A 24,775-nucleotide genomic window follows, 5' to 3' on the forward strand; every position below is an offset into this window, starting at 1 on the left:
ATTTACAACAGGATCACAGTCGACTTTGCGTCAACCATTCTTGCATATATATGAATTAGTCAAAGTTAAATCTGATACGTACCAGACTAATCAACTCTCACAAGTGATGGATATTTAAGTACATTGATGATGTCATTATGAGGTAGAGTGGCCAATTTTTCTTTCTCTGCAAGCATCAAGATAATTCCGTAAATAATAAATTTGAAGGATTTCATTGAGTACCGGTAACTGAATAATGCACAATACTTCACTCTTGCACTTGTTTTGAAATCTTGGTGCAGTAATATACTATTTCAGTTTTACCCCCTTTTCTATCAATTCATCAGTCTTTGATATCTGATCATTGGATCTACAAATATTCACAGTGTCAGTCATTTGCTAAGTCAGGTTCCACATGACAGAATCTCTGATACCTGCATATATGGAATACATATATAACTAATAATCTTCAGCTCTGAATCAAATCAGACCATAACCTCGACACTTTACCTACAATGCCTGACAACAGTGTGCCTTAATATATCTCCCAGATCCTCTCATTTTAGGAAACCATGTAAACTTTGAACATGCTCCAGTACCTAATTTGCTCAATACGATTAAACAGACTTCTTGAAAGCAAGGTTTCCCTACACATACTCCCGGTGTTATAATCTTCACGCATTTAAAGTCCTTTTTTTTTGGTCAGTTCTATTTCTAAAAATTGCTGCATGTGCAGATTAGAAAACAACCCAGAAAAAAAAATGTCTGAAGTTAGAACAAGGAAAAGTTAGGCAGCGAGTCTTACTTAACAGCTGTTGAACACAATGATATGCACACAAACTCTGCCGAGAGAGGAAAGAATTCGCAGCACTTTCCGTCGTTACTCTCAAAGTTTGTTCGAAAGCAAACGCCATATACCCTGTTACGTTAAAATGCACGTGTGGCATTTTGGGTGCAATATAAGTAGCTGCATAGGGCAGACGCCTGCCGGTCCATCAGCTGCTTTCGGCAGCACGCTGCGGACAGCCGTCGCGGTCAAAACAGGCTCCAGCTTCACAGCAATCTTGTCTTTACAGTATGCTATGGCTGCCGTAGAAGTCACCTGTTTGCTAATGTGCGTGTTTTTTTGGTGTTTTTATTTATTTTTTGTACGGACTTCAAAAAGTTGGAACACTCTATAGAAGGACATCATTCTTGCATAATCATTCACACAGTCAATATCTGTGTCGGTGTAAGAGAAAAGAAAATCAAATAGACCAATTGACTCCTAGATGAGTCAATAAAATCCCTCTTCCCGGAATCCCATCGCAAAAAGCAAATCAGGAAAAAAAGAAAAGAAAAGGGCCTCTCTTAAGTGAGTAACCTCCTCAAGTCGATTGACAAGGTGAGACACACACATGACTCTACTTTACTTCTAACTTTACACCTGAATACATGTATCTCTTTTTTTTTCCTCTCTCACATTCTCTCTCTCTCTCTTTGTTCACAAAAACTATCGAATACGCTCATCCCACCCTCTGTCACTGGGATCATTTTCAACATACTACACTCTCTAAATCTAACCTTTGATTTAACAATACCAGGAAAGAAATATTCACAATTAAAACATCAAAGGAAAGACTGAAAAAAAAATTATATGGTACCCTAGTGTATTCCTCCATTCGATTATTCATTTTTGAGAAGTAGATTGCGACTGATTTTTGTTTTTTTAATTCAATTCATTAAATCACCACCCCCCCACCCCCCCCCCAAAAAAAAAATAGGAACATAAAACAAAAGACTTGGTGTGAAATATTAACGCTCAGTGAACTCTTCGCTTCTTAGATGCCACTCCCGATTTGCTACTCAGATCTAACTGAAACACCCTGCCATTTTACACATACTAGTCTTCCAGTCCATTCAAATGATGGCGCTTTATAGATTACAAACCATTAATAAACGACCAACGATAATCAGCATTAAGCAAGAGCAAGGACTTAAAAAAAAAGAGGAAAAAATGACGCGATCATATAAGTCTAAATTCAGATCAGGTAAAAATGGGTAAAATCAAAAAATTTCATGGATCAAAACCTTCCATACACTCTGGAAAAGAAGCAATTGATACAATCACTCTAGCACAAAATCATTGATTAATATGTCGAGCTGACAGGTTAAAGCAATGTAAAGTGTCCACTAAGCTCTGGTGAATAATGTTCCTTGATAAATTTGGTCTTGTTGGAGAGGGTCATCCTCCTCCTTACTGCTCCGCCTCTCCCTTTAAAACTCCTCCTCTTCTACCTTCTCCCTTGGTTCCGGCGGGATGGGAAGGTGAAGGGTCAAGGGGTCACGTAGCCGCTGAAGGTCGGCTTTCACCTAAAAAGGGAGAAAAATGAGATGACTTGAGTGTAAGTTTGGACAAAGCCATCACTATCTTTCATAGAGCTGTGATTTGTCTCATTTCTTATTTAATAAGCACACTCTGTAATGTCGCGAGATGCTTCGTCAATATAATGATGATTATTTAATGAAGTAATAACACTACTAAGAACAAGACTTATAAAAGTGAAAACATTATGAATGAAAACAACAACTGCACTGTTAAAGATACTGGCTATTACTTCTAAATACTATTACTTCATAACATCAATGATAATGACCATTATAATCATTACCATCATCATCATAATAACACTGGTACTGACAATAAGAATGGCAATTATATGATCTTACATGTGTCCCAGGACAGTTTAGTGTGACTCACATACAAAACACTAGCTAACCTTCATTTTCTGCTGTCTTCAAGTCATGCAAAATTTACCTGGCTCAATCGATATATTTCCATAATTATCTCCCTCAAGACCAATTAATACATCATGAACACACAACATTCTTGTGTGACATTTACAAATCTTTGATGTCCCTCTTACGTGCATTTTGTGCGCATGCAGCACATACAGCTACATACCAAGACATCGAGGCATTTATACACACTAACATCAAGAGCTATTGACAAGAAAGCCAACTTTAAAAGGGGAAACACAGAAATTATGAGAACTTACAATTACACTGACTTCATCAGAATAGATACAAAATTCATCTCGTTGGGAAAGGAAATATTGTAACATTTATCCCTCTTTTACATTAAAAAAACCCAAATACTATACTCTCTTTTCTTAAAAGCTAGCAAGAATAGAAACAGTGTCAAGTTTTACTACAGCAGAAATGAGTGTGGCTTAAGGGAGGGGGGGGGGGGGGGAAGCCCCTAGTCCCATCCACGGCTGGGGCTAAGGTCAAATCTTGCCAGTGAGAAAAGCCTTTTTATTGTCGCACATTTTGAACCATCAATACACGACACACGGCTATATGGACCACTGATAAATCATTTACAAAATATGTCGTATGATATGGACAGTGCTCTGTAATACAATAATGTAGCTCCATCTCATCACAGTTTCCGGGCAAGACGGGATTATCCTCCAGTACCTGAGCAATGTCATCTTTCAGCTGGTTGTACTTCTCGACGTCCAGCTTTTTCCTCTTGGATAGCTTGTGGAACAGGACTAAGTACTTGCGATCCTTTGCATCCGGGTAGAGAAATTCCTGTGGATAAGACCAAAAAGGAACCACTGAGATGTTAAGTTGTGTGACTGACAGGTATGCCAAAGATTACAATTCTGAGCCTCACAGGATTTTACTCTCTCTCTCTCTCTCTCTTCTTAATAGCCATTATTCATTAGGTGGTCACTTTGTGTGAGATTGTCATATTATTTTGTTAAACTGTAATTCTAATACCCGGTATAAGAACATGCTATCTTATTCTGTTTCACTTTGCAACTTGAAGTTACATATTACTACTGTTTGCTACTTGTGGACAAAAAAAGCAGATTCAATTATAACGCCGTTATAACCATTGGCCAAGCGACATGGATTACAAACAACATATATCATCTTTTTTTTTTTTTGTTCAAATCAAACAAAGCAAAAGAATATATGAGAAATACATAGGAAAAGGCCAGGACATAACTGAGGAAACAATTAACATGGGGCATGTTCATACAAATTCATTGAATTAATTCATATGACAACAATAAAAAGCTGATTACATACACATATAGGCTGCATATCCCTCTTTCCAAGTTGGCTCAGAATAGCCTGTGGTAAACAAGCAAACTATTTAAAAGCCAGATAAAAATGTGACCGTGCATCACAAAACCAACAAAATGTCACATGCATTGATTTTGTTTGAGGACTGAAAATCTGTGAAATGGGTCAACTGAGCCAATCTCAAGTTTTTCATATTTTCTGAAAGAGCAAGTCTTCTTCTACATTATGATTAAGTTTGGGATCATAAAACAAACAGGAAATTATGTTTTTAGCAGTTTTTCTTGAACACTTTTTTTATAGAAGAGTGTGATTAGGTGTGTCTTTAAAGAGTCCCCTTTTCATTTCTTAAAAACCCTGTACACACTCTTCACTTTCAACTCTAATAACTTAAGAAGGATGATGCTACTGCTTTGAAAGTTGGCATTAATCATGGACAGAATGTTTTAATAAAGCATGCTGAATTTCAGCTTAATCTGATAATCCCGTCATTGTTGGTGCTCCCGTGGTTTACATCCTGATTTTTGTCCCATTCATCACACTGCTAGCACAGCTTGGTAAAGATTAAAACGCTTGAATAGACCCTGTACTTCACAGCCTCTATTCTCAGTTAACACTTTTCCAGAGTGTGTGCTTTCTTTCCACTATCTAGACAGGTTTAGGAGAGTCCATTTGAATTGAGTTATACATCATTCTAAAGCTTAGAGTCTGCTCTTTTAGAATCTGCCCTTAACTAAAATTCCATGTCTGGCGACTTTTTGTTGGTTTCATGATGCAGGGTCACAAATAGATATTTTAAAGTGAGGCTCACCTGGCGGGTGACCACGAAGTAGGCATAGGCGGCTATCGCCGACCCGTAGGTGACAAAGTATGTGATGGGTTCAACAATATCCCAGGAGTACTCCCACCACGTGAGGCGGGCCAGGAGGCCGAACTGGACGGACATGAAGCCCAACCCTCCCCACACCCACATGCTGGCATTCTTCTTGGCCTTCAGGTCCAGTTCACTCTTCAACTGGAGAGGGAGAAGAAGGGGGGGGGGGGGGAGTGGAGGGTAGGAGGGGGAGCACAGGGCATGGGTGGAAATGTGAGTTAACTTTTGGAAAGCCGGTTTGATATATGGAATGTTTCACATCTACAGACGTCACTGGCAAAACTATACACTTTGAATTTAATGTTTTACGACACTCAAAGACATTATAGCAAAAATTTTCACTACTAGCTGCAGCTCAGTCTAGATGTAGAATTTTTTTTAAATGGTGGACATTGTAGATAATATACCATACTCGAATGCTTGATATGTACAGGACACATCACCAGGACTGTTTGTTTCATCAAAAATTTATGGCAAATAAGAATTCCATGTTATCCTTTAAACTTGAAAAAGATTTTTCTTTTTCTTCTTTTTTTTTTTGAAAACTACAAACTATTGACTGGTCAAAAGCCATGTTGCATTATTCTTCAAATATAAGCCATTTGAACTAGTGGATTTACTACTCACATCCGCATAGCATGGGGCCCTGCTATTGAAAGTATATAACTTTGAACAAGGGCAAAATACAAGATATTCTGCCAAGTGTAGATAGAAAGAGAGAGAAAAACAAACAAACAACAAACAAAAACATTCTGCTTGTTGGTTATCTGTATCCAAATCAAGAGCTTATTTTTGTCTCTCATTTGTGCCCTTGAGACAACCACAGGACAAGTGTTACTATACTCCACTAAAGAATATCATACTGCCCAAATTTGGCTACAGCAGCACTTGATAAACAGAATTTGACATATTGCTCTTCGTGGAGGAGGGCCATGGGTGGCAGCAGGCCATGGTACCCACCTGAACCTTACGAGATAATATTGCTATATGACAAAGCTCATAGCAAAACCTTCGGGAATAATGTCACAGACATCAAAAACATTGAAACGCCCCTGTTGTGAAAAAGATAATAACATGCAAATATCTTGGGAAATATGGCACTTTATTTAAAAATAAAACAAAACAAACATGATATTTTATGTAAAGTTCACTGGAATTGGCCCAACATGAAAAGATTATGTGCACATGAGTTTCAAAGTTTATTTGCACTCATACTCCCTCCCTTGGGGGTCGGCCAGCCGGCTAACCAGCCAGCCAGACTTTACCTTCTCTAATGGTTCGAGCTCCACCTGTAGCTGCTCCAGCTTGCCTCGTAGTACGGTCTCCTTCTCCAGCTGATGTTGCTCTACGTGCAGCGTGGAGTAGAGCTGGTACACCATCGACTTCACGTCGGCCAGGGTTCTCGCATCCTCACTCACCAGCTTGCCTGTCGTACGGAGAATGCAACGAGAAGCGAGAAGGAAAGATATATGATGACACCATCGCTCGTACGTTTACATGTCATACAAGTTAGCAACAGTAAAGAGATATTATACACTACTGTAAAAGTGGATATTTTCGCGCGACTAATTTTTCGCGCTCGGCGGGGTTAGAAGAGTTTCGCGTGTTTTTAATTCCGCGGAATCAAAACGTCTACTACTGGAACATATGACAAGCAAAAATATTTGCGTGCTTTTATTTTCGTGCTAGTTTCTGGTTGCGCGAAATGCGCGAAAATTTCAACACCGCGAAAATTTCCACTTTTACAGTATATCATCACCAACTGGGTTATCTGTTGCAAAACTGAGCCTAGAATATGCAAAATAAATGACATCTGCACCCACTGTGGGGTCATCCAAATGAGACTGACACCCACGAGTCATACAGCCCATGAGTTTGACATTGAAAACAGGTCAATGAGTCATTCAGCTCATGAGTCATACAGCCCATGAGTTCAACACTAGGCAAATAGAGCCCATGAGTTTAACACTAGGTAAAAACAGCCCATGAGTTTGACACTAGGTAAAAACAGCCCACAAGTTTGACAGATACAACACGGGACTTAATGTGTCGGTCTCGTGGGCCTTGTTAGCTTAGTGTCAAACTAATGGGCTGTATGACTCGTGAGCTGTATAACTCATGGGCTGTATGACTTGTGAGCTATATGACTCATGGGTGTCGGTCTCGTGACGTGCACCCCCCACTGGTGGCCTGTTGAAAAAAACTGAAAATGAAATACCCAAATCAAATGACATCCACACTCGCTGAGATACCTGTTGCAAAACTGAGCATAAGGATATATATGCAAAATATATGACATCTTCACCTGCTGGTATACCTGATGCAAAACTGATTGCAAAGTACTGTAAAACACGATATATTCGCGGCATGAAAATTTCGCAAATTGGAGCCGACGCCCTTTTACGTGGCATTAAATTTTCGCGAATTGCCACTGGCGTTCAACGCATATAGTGTGGACAAGAACTTTTGCGTGCATTTTAATTTTGCGAATCTTGGCGGTCGCGAAATTCGCGAAATTAAAATGCACATGAACATTCCTCGTTTTACAGTATGGAAAACAAATGGCATCCTTTCTCAAAGGTCAACATGTCGCACAGAACAGAACACATGTGAAGAATACAATTGGCATTTCATGTCTTCCAAGAATCAGGAAAGACATTTAAAAAAAAACCAACAACAACAAATGATGTCCTTGCTCACCAGTCAGTATACTTGCCATGCCAAAAGGGGACATAAGTGTAGAAAACAAATTATGTCAGTGCTATTCACTGATTAACCACTTATACAAAATGGACAATACAAAGTCTAAATAGAGATGGCATCTTCCCTCCCGAATTCATGTGTCATATGAAAGTAGAAAAATATGCATAAAAACAATTGTGAATACTACAGTGTACTTCCTCCTTCAGCTCGAGTCTTTGCATCATAATTTTTTTTTTTCAAATAAAACAAGTTTCCTCAAGATTTTAAGGAGGTACACGTATCTCAACTCTAATAAGCCCTTCTGAAATTGATGCAACATTTACTGGCATTAATTGATCAATCTTGCACCTTCAGAGACTTTTTGTCTCTGTCTAAAAAGGGCAATCTATACCTTGCTATCAGAATCTAAAATTACTGAAGACTACCAAGATTTCATGACAGCTGGCACACCTTTTGAACCCTTTACCCCTCCGCAGCATTGGTCTTGAATCTGATCATTCCCTATTAAAGCACACTATGATGACCCGCACAATCAAACTGCACCCAACTGTTCGAGAAACATTCACAGAAATGCAATCATGGATTGATGAATTAACCTTTGCCCTTCAGCAAAGTTTGGTTGTACATCACCTCATGATCATGAGTGTGGTACTCCCCGATTATCTGTGTGATCATCAAGTCATGTCTAGCTAGGGGAGTAACCCTGTCATACACATGGACAAGACAATCACATAAAATGGCAATAGAACTTTGAGACAGTACAGCCTTGAGAGTGTTATGAAATTGCCATTTGAACAAGTTGCAGAACTACTTATTTTTACAATGTGAGAACCCACTGGGGTGGACGCATGATCTGAAATATGGAGATCAGGGCACCGTTTCAAGAAAGTTGTCAGTCCCGTCATTTTGTCAGTCTCTGACAGTCACCAGAGTAAAAGTCAGTACCAACCACAGCTCCTCAGCCAATCAAAACAAAGGATTTTACTGAAATTGTCAGACACTGACAACTTCTCAGGTCTACCAATTTTCACGAAACGGTGCCCTGGTCAAGCGAATGCATACGTGAACATACATCTGTAAGTAAACAGATCTACATAATATACAAAGTGTATCTGGCTCAATCAAATTCTATGTTTGCATAGATCTACATGGATCTAGCTCTTTGAGAAACATTTGAAGATTTGGGGAAAATCCCTTTCCACATTCACATTCTACATGCCACCAGAGTCTGGTACTAGATGCATGGATACAGAAAAAAATATTTCCAGGCCTGACCATGGAAAAAAAAAAATCTTTCTGTGATTTGAGATCCTATTACATGAGAATATGACTGATGCATGCAGTATTTCATGAATAAACAACCATGAATAAGAACAGTTTACCTAGGCCACCCTTGCACCCAGAAGGTATGGCTGTATGGCAGTTACACTTTTTTGCCTCTTGTAAGTTGTAACGCAAGCGGAAGGTTCGATGGTGATGCATCATTTATGAGTGAGAGGGACGCAACGTTACACCCCGGTGTTCCATGTTTCAAACAAGGCTGTGTCACGTTCTTAGGGAAACTTTTGGGTGGTTTCAAAAGGTCACATCTTTGGATTCAGGGCACGAACAGCAGCGCTTGTATCAAGAAGCTTTTGTGGTATCAAAAGTTCCAAGTACCAGAGTCTTCTAAAAGAAATCTAATTCCCACAAATTTTGTTACATATTGCATAGTTATTCTAAAGATAACATGACATATTCTGGCTCTGCTAACATACAAGAGCACGATAGAATCAAACATTCTTTTCCTCTTACATATTTGTCATAACTATCTTGTCCTCTTTGCTTTGCTTGAGTTTTTCCCTCTCATATTACCTCCTCTGAGCTGGTGCATGTTGGATATTCATGAGCATAGGTAATGCCTATCAGTATCATGTTGAAGAGAATAGCTACTACTAAAGTGCATTATAAGAAATACAATAGAAAAAAAACAAAAAAAAAAAACAAAGAAACATTTCAAATAAGGAATGTGTGCAGGTTGAAGAGGCATGAAAATGAGTTTACAGTGTACCCCTGCAAAAGGGAAGGAAATTGGATTCCGCAAAGCCTACGCCACCTTTCACCCTGTGGTCTGCCATGGATTTGAATGATCTTGATGGCCCCTCTCTCTTGGCCAGCTCAAAGGTAAACTTCCTTACAGACTTTCCTACCTTTCTGATCATACATACTTAGGGGAAAGTCCCCTTTAAAAAGATGAAATACGTGAAAAAAAAGAATGGTGAGCTGGCCAAGCATACTGAATGACTTTGAAAGGTCCTCATCTTTTTGGTCGAAGAGTCCACTATCAAAAAATATTAAAATGTAGGAGCTATTCTTTTTTTGCTGTTGTTATGTCATGACATCTCAATCTATTTTTTGTTCTCACTTTCTTCTTCATACACATCCAGTTACCCCTCCCCTGGACCCACTCCTAATTCTATTGAGTATTACTGTATAAGCTGTTATTTTCACAAGGGTCTAATTTTCGCGAATTTCGCGAATCTCAGTTGGATCGCGAATTTAACAGCACGTGAAAATGTCTCCATGCGCTAGGTAAATAGCGTATTTACATTAGCGTCGGCATCAGTTCGCGAAAACAACATCTCGCGAAAATGTCTATGACCTCCTCTTTCGCGAAAATAACAGCGTATACAGTAGATTTACTAAGGGGGGGGGGACAAATATAAATGTTGAGTGAATGCAGAGTGCAATATTATAGCAGAACACAGGGAAAACCAGACAATCTGTTGAAGAAAAGTTATGGATTTGTACAATTTTGGTGACCCTATCACTGGGATAAGAGGACCACCACAGTTTGCAATGTCACGTATGAAAAACAATACTAGGAAAATATAAAGAGAATACCACAAAATGTAATTTTTTATGAAAAGTACATATTCCTTCAACCTGTAACTGACATAATGTTAAAGGTAGAATTACTCCCCCCTGCTTTCTGAAAAAAGCTACAAGTCAAGTGCTCTTTTAGAATGCTAAAAAGTGATTGATCTTTTATAAATAATCTCATCCATGCATGATATCACAAAGTGTTGCACTTTCCTTATTCAGCAATGGAGGCAGATATAAATTGTCTGAATCTCCTCAAATTCCACTGATGTGTTCTATATAGGCCTATATACTAACATATTGCATTTACTCAATCCACTAAATTGTGTATTGTGTATTTGGGATTCGTTTCCCTTCTTTTCATAAATATAGGGGGGTTGTATGTTTGTTTGTTTGTTTGTCTGTCTGTTTGTTTTTTAATCAGGAGGGGACCGTCACCTGCAACAGCTTATCTAGACACTCTACAAGTGAAAAAACGATCCATGAAAATCGTGAGATGCTTGCTGTATTTCAGGGTTTGCTGTCCAAGTAAAGATATCTTGTTTCGCAAATGTCTCTCGAACTTCTAAGTGACATAATTTAGTGTCAATAATCTGACAAGTGTCTTTGAAGTAAGATTACAAATTGTCATTCTAAAATCTCTGTGATGTTATGGATCTGTGCATGAGAACAACTTGCAACATCTTTTTTTTTTTTAAATCAAAAAAAGCCTATCTTTGTGGAATAATTAATTTTCATCAAACATAAAGTTGAATTTCAGACCTTTCGATTTCATGGAAATAACGAAGCTTATATTTCTCTTTCTTTTAATGATATTTGCAACTTTATCTCATTTACTACAAAACTCTTAATTTTCAACATACATGCACCTAATTAAACTAGAAATGTCGCTACAGCGACTGGTTATACCCCCGCCAAACAACATTTCATAAGCTTTGGTCAAAACAACATTTCATAAGCTTTGTTCAAAACAACATTTCATAAGCTTTGGTCAAAAAACTGAGGAAGTAGTTAAATCCGCAAGATCTTTCCTTGATCTTCTGCCATTAATATGCCGTTACCATGGCAACATACTTTCGGATACTGTCGAAAAATGCGTCTTGCACATCTACAACCAAAGGCACACATCTGTACCAAGTTTCATGGAAATTGGGCAAAAACTGAGGACGTAGTTTGCAACACAAAATTTTCCATCATTTTGGCTCATAATATGTGAGCTGTTACCATGGCAACATACTTTTTGTCACTGTCAAGAAATGTGTCATGCTGACCTATATCCTAAGACAAACATTCAATATGAATTCCATGAGAATTGGAAGAACACTGATGAAGCAGTTTTGCCATGAAGCATTTTGCCCTATATTTTACCAATAACATGCCGGTACCATTGCAACACACTTTTTGCCACTGCGGAAATATGTGTCTTGCACATTAACATATTCAGATGAACATCTGTACCTAATTTCATAAAAATTGATCAAAAACTGTGGGAGGAGTTCGCGACGCAAGATTTGTACCCATTTTTGCCCATGATATGCCGTTACCATGGCAACGTACTTTTGGGTACTGTCAAAAAATATGTCTTGCACATCTACAACCCAAGGCACACATCTGTGCCAAGTTTTATGGGAATCGGTTGAAAACTGAGGAAGTAGTTCGCGACGCAAGATTTACAACGGACCGACCGCCCGACCGCCCGACCGTCCGCTGATTCCTATATACCCCCTTCAAACTTCGTTTGGCGGGGGTATAATAACTAGACCAGATAACTGACAGAGAAATACTAAAGAGCCTGATATTAAATAGCATATGACCAATATCAGTATTTATACAAAGACCAAAACCAGTTTGATTGGGTAGAAAACAGCCTAAAAAGTTTGTTTTCACGTTTTCCCCTCCCATGTATACTAGCACGACTGAGATACAACATGAGCATATCCTGTGTGTGCTGTCTTCACTGCTTGAGCTGACTACACACACACAGGCACCAGTCCAGTATGTTTCATGCAATGCACTGGGTGTGTATTTGAATCCAGGCAATGTGTGATGTACACTGTGTGTACATGCTTGTCTTATAGGTGCATCTGCAAACACACAAACACATTGTTCAGCAGCTGGTCATGTCCAAAGACTGCATAATTAATGATCCTGTCATTTGGTGGCTGTAGATTTGACATTAGACAGTGTGTTCTGGACCTTTTTGTCCCCATGCAGCGAGCTGGAAATATGTTAATGAGCTTCTCTTGTCATCCTGGACTCTCTCTCATATAGCAAGCTTCTACCTACACAGACAGGGTTCCATTGTGCACACAGCGACTCGGCTGAAGACAGCTACGGCTATTGTGAATGCGTGTGTATAGTGAGGACTACCGCTATAGTGTGCCGACTGCTCTTCCGTGTGCGTACACAATACTGGCTGTGGTGAGTGAGGGTTTCTCATGTACTACAAGTGATTGACTGCAACAAACTGTGTGTAGTGATAGGAAATCTAGTAATAAAGGCAAGGGCATAGCACTATCCATAAAATACTGTAACAAGCTATGATACTATTGCAAGCTCTGCTGATGGTTTATGTTAATGTTTAGTTTGTGGCAACTTACAAGTCTTCGCATGTAGAAAGGGAATTTGGTCTTGCTTGATAGAATTGTGTGTACAGTAAACGAACAGTGCATGCATTTAACACTGACCAGGGGGGCATTTTATGAAGCATTTTGGTCGCATATTTTTCTGACAAACTGTTACAAGCTACTGAAATCCTTGCATCTGATTGGCTGAGAGCAAATTTGTCCAACAACTTTGTCAGACAAAATGTTCCATGAAATGCTCCCCCCCCCCACCCAATACTGAATTCAGAACTAGCTAGAGCTCCAGACAGGCAAAAACTAAAGACAGCCTTCTAAATGAAGGCCTGCTTTAAATCAACTTATGCCAGAATACCTGGTAGATTGATTACCAACACATTTCAGCTGCTTTTAATAGGCCAGCTGGAATTTGAAAAGACTTTCAACTTACGTAGCTCATATGTGAATTTTTACACTTTAGAGTACTGTACATAGTGCACCTATACATTGTATGTTTGATACATTTTACTGTTTCTGCACTAGACATGGTAGCTCCAAAATAGATACAGTCTTGAGTGTATGTTTTAAAACATTTTGTGCAAATACAATGACATTCTAAATTATATTCATGTTTAACCCATTGAGGATGGACTGATTTTGCTACAACATATGCATTTCCAATAGACCCCTGCCCAAGTATACTGCAGGACTCATCCTCAATGGGTTAAGATATTACATATGTAATATATGTATATATATAAAACATATATAATACCGTATGTCAAAAAAAAAAAATACAACGGGACCCTCCGCAATGATATCTTTAAAAAAAGTGAATCAATCCAAATACAAATTCAGGGTATGAAACTATAACTCACTGCCCATATCTTACAGAAAACCCCATTTGATTTGCTTCAGTGGTCAAAGAGAAATGAGGAATTTTGTAGAGGATGTCAAGAATCTCTTCCCTCCAAGTTCTGTCTATTGTATTCACACACAAATGCATCAAAGTGCTAAACTTGGAAGCATCAGACTCATGACATGCTTTACAACTTTTCACATTTCTCTGTGACTGCTTAACCAAATTGAATGGGTTTTTCTGCAAAATAGAGCTAAGATGTTATATTTTAAGACCCTGAATAGCATTTACACAGTTTAATCATATTAGGTGTTATCAATGCAAACATTTGATTGAAATTTTTTGGGGGGACATACTGTATACATAATACAGGTGTATCATGTAATCTATAAACATATATATAGTATATTACATTGTTAGCAATTACATTGAAACAAATTGAAAGTGAAAAAAATGGTATTGAAATATGTTACCTTTATAGTGTCATGTTTCAAGCAGCACGTCCTTGATTGGTACACACACATGATTTGTACACACACATGATTTGTATGCGCAATAACACAACTTCATTTATAAATTTGCATGTACATGTGTAATAATACCACTTTTTTAATTCAAATTTATTTGCACGCATCAACGTTATCACCCATCAGAATCTACATACTTGACGTGCAGATTGCATCTACCAGCTTTAGCTGTACAAATCATTGCACCGCGTCAGCTAGTGGCAAAGGCTATTTAAATATTTCTGTAAGCTTGCTAGTCATTAGTAAATGGGCTATTCATGACTATTTACCATTCAGTGCGCAACAACTGGTAAATAACGGTTCAAAGTGAGGACTGCCTCGTAACATGCTTGCTAATTTCCAGCTTGAAATCTACTTCAACTTGGGGTTATGGAGATCAAAATCTTTCAGTGGAGCTACGTGGTCTGTTCTGCCCTATTCAATATGAAGAGGTAATAGGCTACATTTTTCAAACATGATATTCATGCAAGGCTATGGATTATTCACTAGCTTCAGCGTGTCCAAGAAGACTAGCCTGTACCAATCATGGTGCTGTACCAATCACAGACTCCTTACTCAAAACTCTTGTCTTTGAAGTACCCTGTGGTTGAGAGTTGATAGTGCGTGTTTTAGTTGCTGAAGCATGATTATCATGAATAACGTGTATGACCTTTCTATTCTCTTGATCACAGAAACAGCTTGCCTGTATAACGTGTGGGTGTGGACAAGAAAAAGCAAGGCTCAACATCTACCAACAACCTGCATTGAGAGGCACCACTGCTCGTCCATCCTAGTTAATGTCATTCTCTGCAAGAATGGACCTAACAATTGAGCCAAAAATAGAGCCAGGGATGGACCCAAACATGGAGCCAAGAATGGACCCAAACATGGAGCCACGAATGGACCCAAACATGGAGCCAAGAATGGATCCAAACATGGACCCAAGAATGGACCCAAACATGGATCCAAACATGGAGCCAAGAATGGATCCAAACATGGAGCCAAGAATGGACCCAAACATGGACCCAAGAATGGACCCAAACATGGAGCCAGGAATGGACCCAAAAATGGAGGCAGAAATGAGACCCAAAAAATCTCGTCGGTCCCTGAGCCTACAAGAGAAGATAGACATTCTCAGAGAAATCGATTCTGGCAAAAAATCATGCCACGTAGGGCGGCAGTTCGGCCTGGCCTCCAGCACAATATGCTGCATTTTGAAAGCCAGAGAGAAGCTGATGACTCAATACCACGTCTACAAATATCTCCCGAACAGGAAGAGATGTCGCAATGCAGATTTCTGTGATATTGAGGCAGCAGTCCTGCAGTGGTACTTGGAGAAGCGTTCTCAGAATATCACTGTCACAGGAGCAACTGTGAGGGCCAAGGCCCAAGAGATTGCAAAAATGATGGGGCACAACGAGTTCCTCCCTACTGCTGGTTGGTTGTGGCGCTTTAAAGGACGCCATGGACTGAAGGGCAACGAGAAAGGGAGCAAAACAAGGAGACCACTTTTGCCAAAGAGGTGGTGTGATGACACATTGCCAAAGCTCACCGCTGGATACAATCCAAGGGACATCTTCATCGCAAACGAGACTGCACTCCTCTACCACCTGACGCCAGACAGACTCTGCGAATTCCAGGCCGGTTGCCACGGCAACATCAGCAAAGACCGCCTCACTGTGCTCCTCTGTGCCAACATGGATGGCACCGAGAAGTTGATGCCCCTTGTTATCGGCAAGTACTCTCACCCACAATCCCTAAGGAAGAAACCAATACTTCCAGTGACCTACAAAGCCAATATGCACGCACTTATGAATGCCACTCTCTTTGAGAGATGGGTGAGGGAGGTGGACATGATCTTCCAGGAGCAAGGGCGCAAGGTCTTGCTTTTCGTCACCAACTGCTCTGCCCACCCTCCAGTCTTTGATTTGAAATCAGTTCAGCTGCACTTGTTTCCACCGAACATGAACGGGACAGTCCATCCAATGCATCTGGGTTTCACATGCTTCAAGGCCATGTATCGTAGGCACGTGATCCAACAACTTCTAGAGAGCTATGAAGCTGAACAAGAGGCGATGCCAATCACTGTCAAGCATGCTGCTGAACTGATAGGTTGGGTGTGGCTGCAGGTGCCACCATCTGTCCTGGTAGATGGATACGTCATGGCACGGTTCCGTAAGGCAGAACCCAGCAGCACCACACTGGACAGAATGCCTGTTGACACAACTGAGGAAGAACCTCAGAGCAACCACGAACCTCCCAGCAATGAAGAACCTCCAAGCAATGAAGAACCTCCAAGCACGGCTGCTTCTTCCTCACATTCAGATCCTACAGCAAAACAATCTGAACTGTATTACACTCCCTCCGATGTCGACATCCAATTATGGAAGAGGCTTGCCATTTACACAAAGGGCATCAGCACACTAACGTTCAGCCAATACGTGACAGTGGATACCTCTCTTCCCTGCGTCCATGTTAACTCTGAGGAAGAGATTGTGAATCATGTTCTGAGTGAACAAGCAGCAGCGGAAAACAGCGGGGAAGTGGTCAAGCAACCAGATCATGCACAGGAGGAAGAGGATGCAGAGGAGATTGAGTCCAGTGAGGAAAATGCGTGGATTGACACGGGAGAGGAGGTCATCACAAATGAAGAAGACAGCGAGACGACCACAGCTCAAACGGCACACATTCCTGTGAATGTTAGTGAAGCCCTTTCTAGTCTCCAGCACCTACAGGAGTTTGTGTTGAGCAAAGGTGGTGGTATGGAAGTTATCAAGAGCCTTGGTAAACTGCAGGAATTTATTCTCAGTCAGCATCTTTTAAAGGCAGAGTGATTCCTGAGTCTGTTACAGAATTCACACTATCTCAAAATGAGAAAGAAAGATTGAGATTTGCCCTGTAAATACCTGGTACGGTAGTTTGGTGAGATTTTACAATACAGGGGAACCCATTATAACATGGAGGATTAAATCTGGTTATAAATCATGAGCTTGCCATAAATTCTTGCAAACCTGAATTAAATGTTTTGTCTCAAACTAGAATGAAACTTGTTTAAATTGTGTAATGGGTTCAAAAATGTATTACATGATCAGAATTCGAGGAATGGCAGTTTGTTTGTAGCCTGCACATTGATTAGGATGAACCTGTTTCGGGAATGGGCTGAGCTCAGATTTAGAAAGGGAAAAAAATGAAAGTGAAGCTAGATCAGAATCATATTTTGTGTGTGAGTAATGTCCACAAATGTTTGAGTTTGCATGAGGTACATGTATCAATGCCACCTGCTATACTGCTTGTGTGTCATTCCACTTCCTCGTTTCTTGACAATTTTGAAAGGTTTCAATGAAATTTGTTTTTGGAATTGCTGAAATTGCTGAAATTGGGAGTGCATCTATGTAAATTACAGTTAGGATTGGAAAACAACAAAGAAAAAATCAATATTTGGATTCGGTAATGACCTCTGACCTCTACTGAATATATCTACATATCAAATGAGCGAACTGCACACACTCGTATGAAACATTGTTGCAGATTGTGTGCTCTTTTTTGGGGGGTGGGGGGATTTGCTTTGATAAGTGCAATTTGGGGGGGATGCAATTTGGCAAAAACGTTACAAATTTCATCTGCAATACAGATTGTATCTGGCTCCCAACACATCACAGAACATCACTTTACAAAGTTTTGATAAATAGAATGCGTTAGTAGAAAGGCAAGCAGCAGAGCAGCATGCAGTCAGACATTGGTATGCACACTCCTGCATGGAAATGTGATGTTGAGTATGATTTAGCCCTGAGGGATCACTCAATGCAGTATGTTCACGGCACTGATGCAATCTGTATGCTGACAAACAAACATACATGCTTCTCATCTGCCGCAAATTCAGTGCTAAATGTGCTGATCAAATGGCCGCACACAATGTACAAAGTACATGGCCCAGGCTGCGTTGATTTACGTGTTGTTTTGCAAAGGGTTGGCATACACATGATTTCACATCACTCAAATTGATTGTGTGTATGCACAAAAAGGTGAAAAGGGCATCTACAGAAAGCGATGAGGACATGTTGGCAGATGACCCATTTTGATTAATATGTTTTGGGGTGGTTAAATGTGTTATTTTGTCCTCCTTTGATGTATTAAGAGAGTATGAAGAAAAGCTTTCAGCAGAACCAAAACCCTTGCAGTGAAACTTGCCATGATCATAAAAGAAAAAGAAGGCAAAAAATGATCTGCATACACGTGTTCCTATTATGTCTGGTTTCTATACGGTTCTGCCTTTAAAGTACTCCACATCATGAGGTTCCCCTGAACTTTTCCAGAACCTTTTGGTAATAGGTATCAGTTTCAGCCACTGGTCAGAGTAATGCCAGAGTTCTTGTGCCCCTGGCTGGGCTATAGAAAACGGCAGTGTAAATATCTGGGTCATTTTGAATGCTATGATCCCATTTTCCCCCTACAGCTGTACAGTGAATGCAAACAGTGAATTAATGACCAGATAACTACTCTAAAAGTACCACTCTAGAATGCCATATTTGTTATTTCAAATAGAATTTTGTTGTTACATCGACTACCATGTTCACTATAATTTGCCTGGAGTGGTTAAAATTATGTAATGTGTCTTTAGGCGATCAAACAGTTGCATAGAGATACTTTCCAATGCAAAGTGCGTGTAAATGACATTGCATGCCATGGCTTGTAAGACCAGTAAATTACTTTTTGTTAATGACTCAATCATTGAAACTTTCCTCAGGAAGCTCCTTGTATTTCTAACTTGGAATCACTTTGCACAATTTTCCTGCACAACCACGTGAATGGAAGAGAACGGCTCAAGAGAAGAAAAGAACATAAAAGGAAGGGGACCTGTAAAAAAATTCCTTGTTATAACAGGTATCTTGCTACACAATTTGTATCTCACATTGTTCGAATGAGTCTTCACAGCATGTTTTACAAGGTATTGATTATATTGCATCTAAGGAGGTATAAAGTCAGTGGTCTCTGCTGCCTCATTGTAACACAGTTTCCATGTACAAGGTACAATGCATAGCCTTTTGTACACATGTACAAATCATGGTTGATAATGAAGGAAGAAAATCCATTGTGTACAACATAATGCAACCATGGACATACAAATAAATTTCATGCATAATGAAAATAATCAAAGTACTTTACAGATTTTCTGACTTTTCAAGACTGGAGAAAGACACCGTATCTTCAAACCTAAAAAATCTATTAATGGACCGACGTTGTCTGGTATGATCACTGTGTTGTTATAGTTTTGGTTTAGTTACGGTACTTCTTCTTTGCACTGCAATCAAAACTATGTAGTAATTAACAATCGATGCACTGACTTAAATTACATTCTAATATGTTTCTATCTTGTAGCGCTTTTTGAAGTCATGAACAAATCACCTAAGTGGACAACTCACCCAAGTTGACAGGGCAGAAAAGTCCTAATTTTTCCCTTTGTTACTTCTTGAACATTTCCTTGTCTTAATAGCCGACATTTAAAGTTGACAGCTCACTTACATATGCTGACATGATTTTTAGTGCCAACTGAGTTGAATTATTGGTAAATTCTCTTGCCCACGTCAACATACAGTCTGTAATTCTTTGCTCAAATTCTTTATCGCCATACTCTGAAGAGTTCTTACACCTCGATTCGCAGTGTATACCGCTTTCTACGTGTAATTTGCAAAAGTATGGCATGATTTACGCTCTGCATCTGCTGTTTTCAAAATTCACTGTATGTATGTCGACATTCTGTCACCTTATGCGTAAATCAACATCTGTGGGAGTTGACATGTTTTGCTCCGTCCCCATTATGTGGCCTTAGGCGAGCTTGACTATTTTTTTTTTCTCTCGAAACTATACAAATTGGAAGCAGTACATTTATATGTGTGGTCCCTTACAGGTTCATAATGCATTGTGTGATGTAATAATGTTGTGGTGCATGATGTAGCAGAAAATTTTTTGTACAGGGAAAACTCGGTATAACAAACACTGCTATAACGAGATATCGGTTATTACGAGGAAATTTTCCCGGTCCCAAATTTCCTTCCACACAAGTCTATGTAAAATGCTTCTCTTATAGCGAGATCGGCTATAACGAAATAACTGCTATAACGAGATAAATTTTGTGACTTTCAAACAAAGAAAAACATAGCCAATCAAACCTGTTATAGCGAGGTAAAGCAAAACGTCCTCGGGTAAAGTTTTACTTCGCCTGTGCTATCACCTTCCGAGATTGTAAAGCTCGATGCACCAAAAACTGTCTTGTAAACACATTCTTCAGTGCACTTTAGCTAGCACCGCATGTTGTACGTGTATGTGTGTGTGTGCCCGCACACTGATACAAGCAGAAAATGTGGTGGGCAGGCCATAGATCATCATGACGTTTAGCAGGTGTGAGGCAATCTGATGCTGTGATTGGCTTTCTACGTAGGGAATTCCCCATCTTCACACACACACGCAGTCATAATTTACATACAGAATGTGTCACATACACACACAGCACTGTGCAGACCATTCCACACACCCATACCATAACCACGTACTAATCCACTGACGATCTTGACACAATCGCAAGCTATATGATTTACAGATTCAACATCTACAATTAATAAGAAACACATTCTTGATATTGGATTTCATTGGCGAAAAACGTCTTCTTACCCATAAAGGTGAGTAATTCCCTCACACACATTATCAAGTTCTCAGTATTGATTGAAAGATGATGGGTAGTCCCACATGTGCAAATTAATGTCTTTATGTTATGCTTTCTTTCATGCCTACTGATATAGCGAGATATCGGCTATAACAAGGAAAATGACTCGGTCCCGACCATCTCGTTATATCGAGTTTCCACTGTATGTTGTTGTATGAAGAGTTTGAAAGAGTTGAAGATATCAGCTGCTTGGTTTTCTTGATTCCTGCATTGACAATGCAAACTTTTTTCTTTTCTTTTTTTTAATTTGAAGCTGTACAAATTGGAAGCAGTACATTTTTGTGGTCCCATACAGATACATAATGCATTGTATGATGTAGCGGTGCATGATGTAGCAGAAAATTTATTGTATACCATTGTATGAAGAATTTGAAAGAGCTGAAGAGATTTGAAAGAGCTGAAGAGATTTGAAAGAGCTGAAGAGATCAGCTGGTTGGCTTTCCTCATTCATACATTAGGCGTTTTCACATCAGCCCGATGTTTCGAAATAGCACACTATTTTCTGACTTGGGAAATTGGAAAATATCTCGAGCTTGGATTTTTATCGGGCTGATGTGAAAACGCCTATAGATTGACAAGGCAGATATTGTTTAATGCATGTAATTATCCTATGTTCATCACTCGCTCTCTCTCTTTAAAAAAAACATACACTTGAATACTGTGAAGAGAAAAAAAATAAAGCTCGTATCTTGGTTCTCAGAATACAATGCTCAGCTTGTGTGTATTTCTGTGTGTCTGTGTTTCACCATGCTGAAAACAAAGAGTTTAAGAGCTTGCATTCTGTAGTTGTGGTATGGTGGCTGGACTTATGAATTTGTTTTATAACCACATTAACATACAGTGCACTCTCGTTATAACGAACACGGTAATAACAAAATTCCGGTTACAACAAAATAAAAATTCAAGCTGCAGCATCTCTATGTTTTTTACTGTTTATTTCTTCAGTTATAATGAAATTTCGGTATAACAAAAGAAAAGTGCCAATCCCAAGGACTTTGTTATAACTGGAGTAAACTGCATTGGCCATGAAAATGCAGTGGAATCAAGTGTGATATATTGCTTATTATGGGAATCTATGCTTGTTTTGTCTGTTTGTTTGTTTGTTTTTTCAACCTAGGTTTGCTGGTAAATTTTACCATGACTTCTTGCACCGTTGCACAAGTGAGCATCATTCTTAAAAAGTGGACAACTTTCCCAAATCAGACACCGGTCAGCTTCAACACAGCAATAAGTGACACACTGAACATATGTTATTATGAAGGAAAGATATTATTCCGAGGGGTGAAGGTTTAGGTGTAAGTTTGGAGGCCTTGGACTACTTAACATAATAACAATGTCAGAATTTTGGAGCTTGGGTATTTGTTCCATGTTCATCATGTCACTGCTGGCAACCAGGGACAGCCTGGTGGTAGTGTCGCTGCCCGGAAAGCAGTAGATGACAGGTTCGAGTCCCACTGGTTCCTTTTTTCTGACATGTTTGTTAATTTACAGATCAGCAGTTGTGATCTTAACAAATTTAATTTGTAGAGGGAGACATATTGAAGAAACTTGCACCTCATAAGTTATTTTGTTCAGAAAAACTTGAACTCCAACATATCAATGGTCTCCTTTCTTTGCATTTTCTCAAAGCAGATTAAATAGAAACTCAAAATATCTTTAAATATCTATGGCTGAACTGCTTTGAGGAACTTGTACTTCGGTGTTCCTTTCAAACATAGCCAGAAACAGATGGTTGTTGGGATGACCTTTCACATTCAAATGGGAGGTTTCCCGAAATATTGTAAGTGCACTTTCTGATAAACTGATCCAGCATTTGGGTGACAGCAAAACATTGTACTGTGGCGTTGCACCATGGCATTTGATTTTAAAATCAAACTGACTAAAGGAAGATGTCACTTTCAGTGACTTTTGATGCTATTTGCAAGTTAATACCAATCGATGAGCTTTAAGGACTTCATATGAATAGAGCATATCAAAATGCAACCTGTGCCAAGAACAAACCAAGTATTTGCCTTTCATTTGTCTTCATTTTTATAGTTTCTCAGATAAAAATGTTTTATGGACTTTTTGGAAATTTTATTTTACCACACTGAGGACACAAAAAGAGGTAACCTTGAGCAATTCATTACAAGTGCAGCACTTAAACTAACCCCTCACTCAGATTAAGACTTCAGAGAACTAAAGTTCTATTTGAGATGTCTAACTAAGCTCAAGTGTGATACACTAAAGGTATGTGACTACATAGGAGAAGCACAGCTATTGTAAAGCAGGCAAAAGTAAAGTGGGCAGTGTCAAGGGAAACTTCTTCAATTTTTAAAGCACATTGTGTGGACAAAAAAAAAGGAACTCAGTTTCACCAAATCAAAACGCATAATTCTTCATCACTTTTGGTTACCCTACATTTGAAATGAGCCTTACCTGCAAAACCAAACAAAGAAATAGCATGTTTTGATGGAAGACATGTTTGGAACACAGAAGAAATTGAGTTGTAAATCACTTGATTGGCCATGCATGATGATAATATTTATGACAGTGATCAACATCAGACAGAAGCCCAATCTTATAGTGCATCGCACCAACTCCTGACTAGCGCTGATTATCTCGCAGCTCTGCAGACAAGCGATAATCACAAACCATGATGTGAAAACTGTTTCGTTGTGGCTGTTTTTTTTCCTCCTTCTCAAACATGGCAAGATGCGCTCCTTGATAATACTTTCATCATGCATACATACAAGTATGAACACGTACACATATGCAGCATACATGAAAATATTACCTAAAAATACCGGTAAGTGAGCTGCAAGACTCCATGTTTCATTACTTTGGTAAACACACTCTGATGTGTTTTATACATGTCATCCAGTTGTCTTAGCAATGCTTTAATGATTATTCATGCATGCATGCAGACATACTTGGTATGCATACATGCATACATATCAACATACGCAGCATATCTAAATATTACCTGAAATATGAAATAATGATACCAAGGCTTTTGGTGAGAAAAGAGATTCCACTCAAGGATATGACACCACTACAGAGGGCAGTAGCCAATTGTAACAGTAAAGACCTTACAAAATATGCTGCATTCCCCTTTCCCCACTTAATGAAAGAATTGTTGAAGGTATTCTGCCACTCAGACAAAATGATTGCCCGGTGAACAAGAGAATTACAGATTTCTCACACTCACAAATGTTCCATGAACAAAATGGAAAACAATGCCGTAATTAGAGGCTCTCAGATGCTAAACCTACAAGTTTGTATCAGACACGCACAAAGGCCCAATTCACGAAGGTGGTACAATATTGTCCATGGTTTAAACCACGGACAAAGACAATGGAGCGCCAAGTGTCGCATGGAATATTTTGTTACAAAATCAGTCATTTCATTGATGAAATTATTATTTTGTAATGAAATGATAACATTTCGTTGACGAAATGATAATTTTGTTAATGAAATGGTCATTTCATCGCCGAAATGACTGATTTCATAACAAATATTCAGTGCGACACTTGGCACCCCTTGGTCTTTGTCCATGGCTTAAACCATGGACAAGATTGTACCACCTTCGTGAATTTGGACCAAAAGAGCCAATTCTCGGTATCGCCAATGCGCAAAAAAACTTCTGCCCAT

The 24,775-nt window shown here is 39.2% G+C and overlaps 2 protein-coding genes across 2 annotated transcripts in view; one reads left to right on the forward strand and one right to left on the reverse strand.

Moving 5' to 3' along the window:
- Window positions 1–2,166: 2,166 nt before the first annotated feature.
- LOC139728839 (calcium uniporter protein, mitochondrial-like) overlaps window positions 2,167–24,775 on the reverse strand; it is a 70,029-nt gene continuing 47,420 nt past the window's right edge. The window contains exons 5-8 of the mRNA XM_071639775.1: window positions 6,199–6,359; window positions 4,871–5,074; window positions 3,442–3,558; window positions 2,167–2,331 (exon numbers count right to left, since the gene is read on the reverse strand). Of these exons, the coding sequence (XP_071495876.1) occupies window positions 2,236–2,331; window positions 3,442–3,558; window positions 4,871–5,074; window positions 6,199–6,359 (578 nt within the window). The 3' untranslated portion in view covers window positions 2,167–2,235. The remainder of the gene's footprint in view (window positions 2,332–3,441; window positions 3,559–4,870; window positions 5,075–6,198; window positions 6,360–24,775) is intronic.
- On the forward strand, window positions 12,857–17,258 carry LOC139728845 (tigger transposable element-derived protein 4-like). The gene is made up of 2 exons (XM_071639785.1): window positions 12,857–12,919; window positions 15,117–17,258. Exon 2 carries the CDS (start codon window positions 15,222–15,224, stop codon window positions 17,256–17,258), a length of 2,037 nt encoding a protein of 678 aa, XP_071495886.1. The 5' UTR covers window positions 12,857–12,919; window positions 15,117–15,221.

This window comes from Diadema antillarum, unplaced genomic scaffold, assembly GCF_040938485.1.
Source record: "Diadema antillarum isolate AM-2024a unplaced genomic scaffold, OU_Dant_1.0 seq00000203_RagTag, whole genome shotgun sequence".
Classification (NCBI taxonomy): domain Eukaryota; kingdom Metazoa; phylum Echinodermata; class Echinoidea; order Diadematoida; family Diadematidae; genus Diadema; species Diadema antillarum.

What these genes read in the sequence shown, in the direction of transcription:
- LOC139728845 (XM_071639785.1), top strand. Translation starts at nt 15,222, where the DNA reads ATGTCATTCTCTGCAAGAATGGACCTAACAATTGAGCCAAAAATAGAG.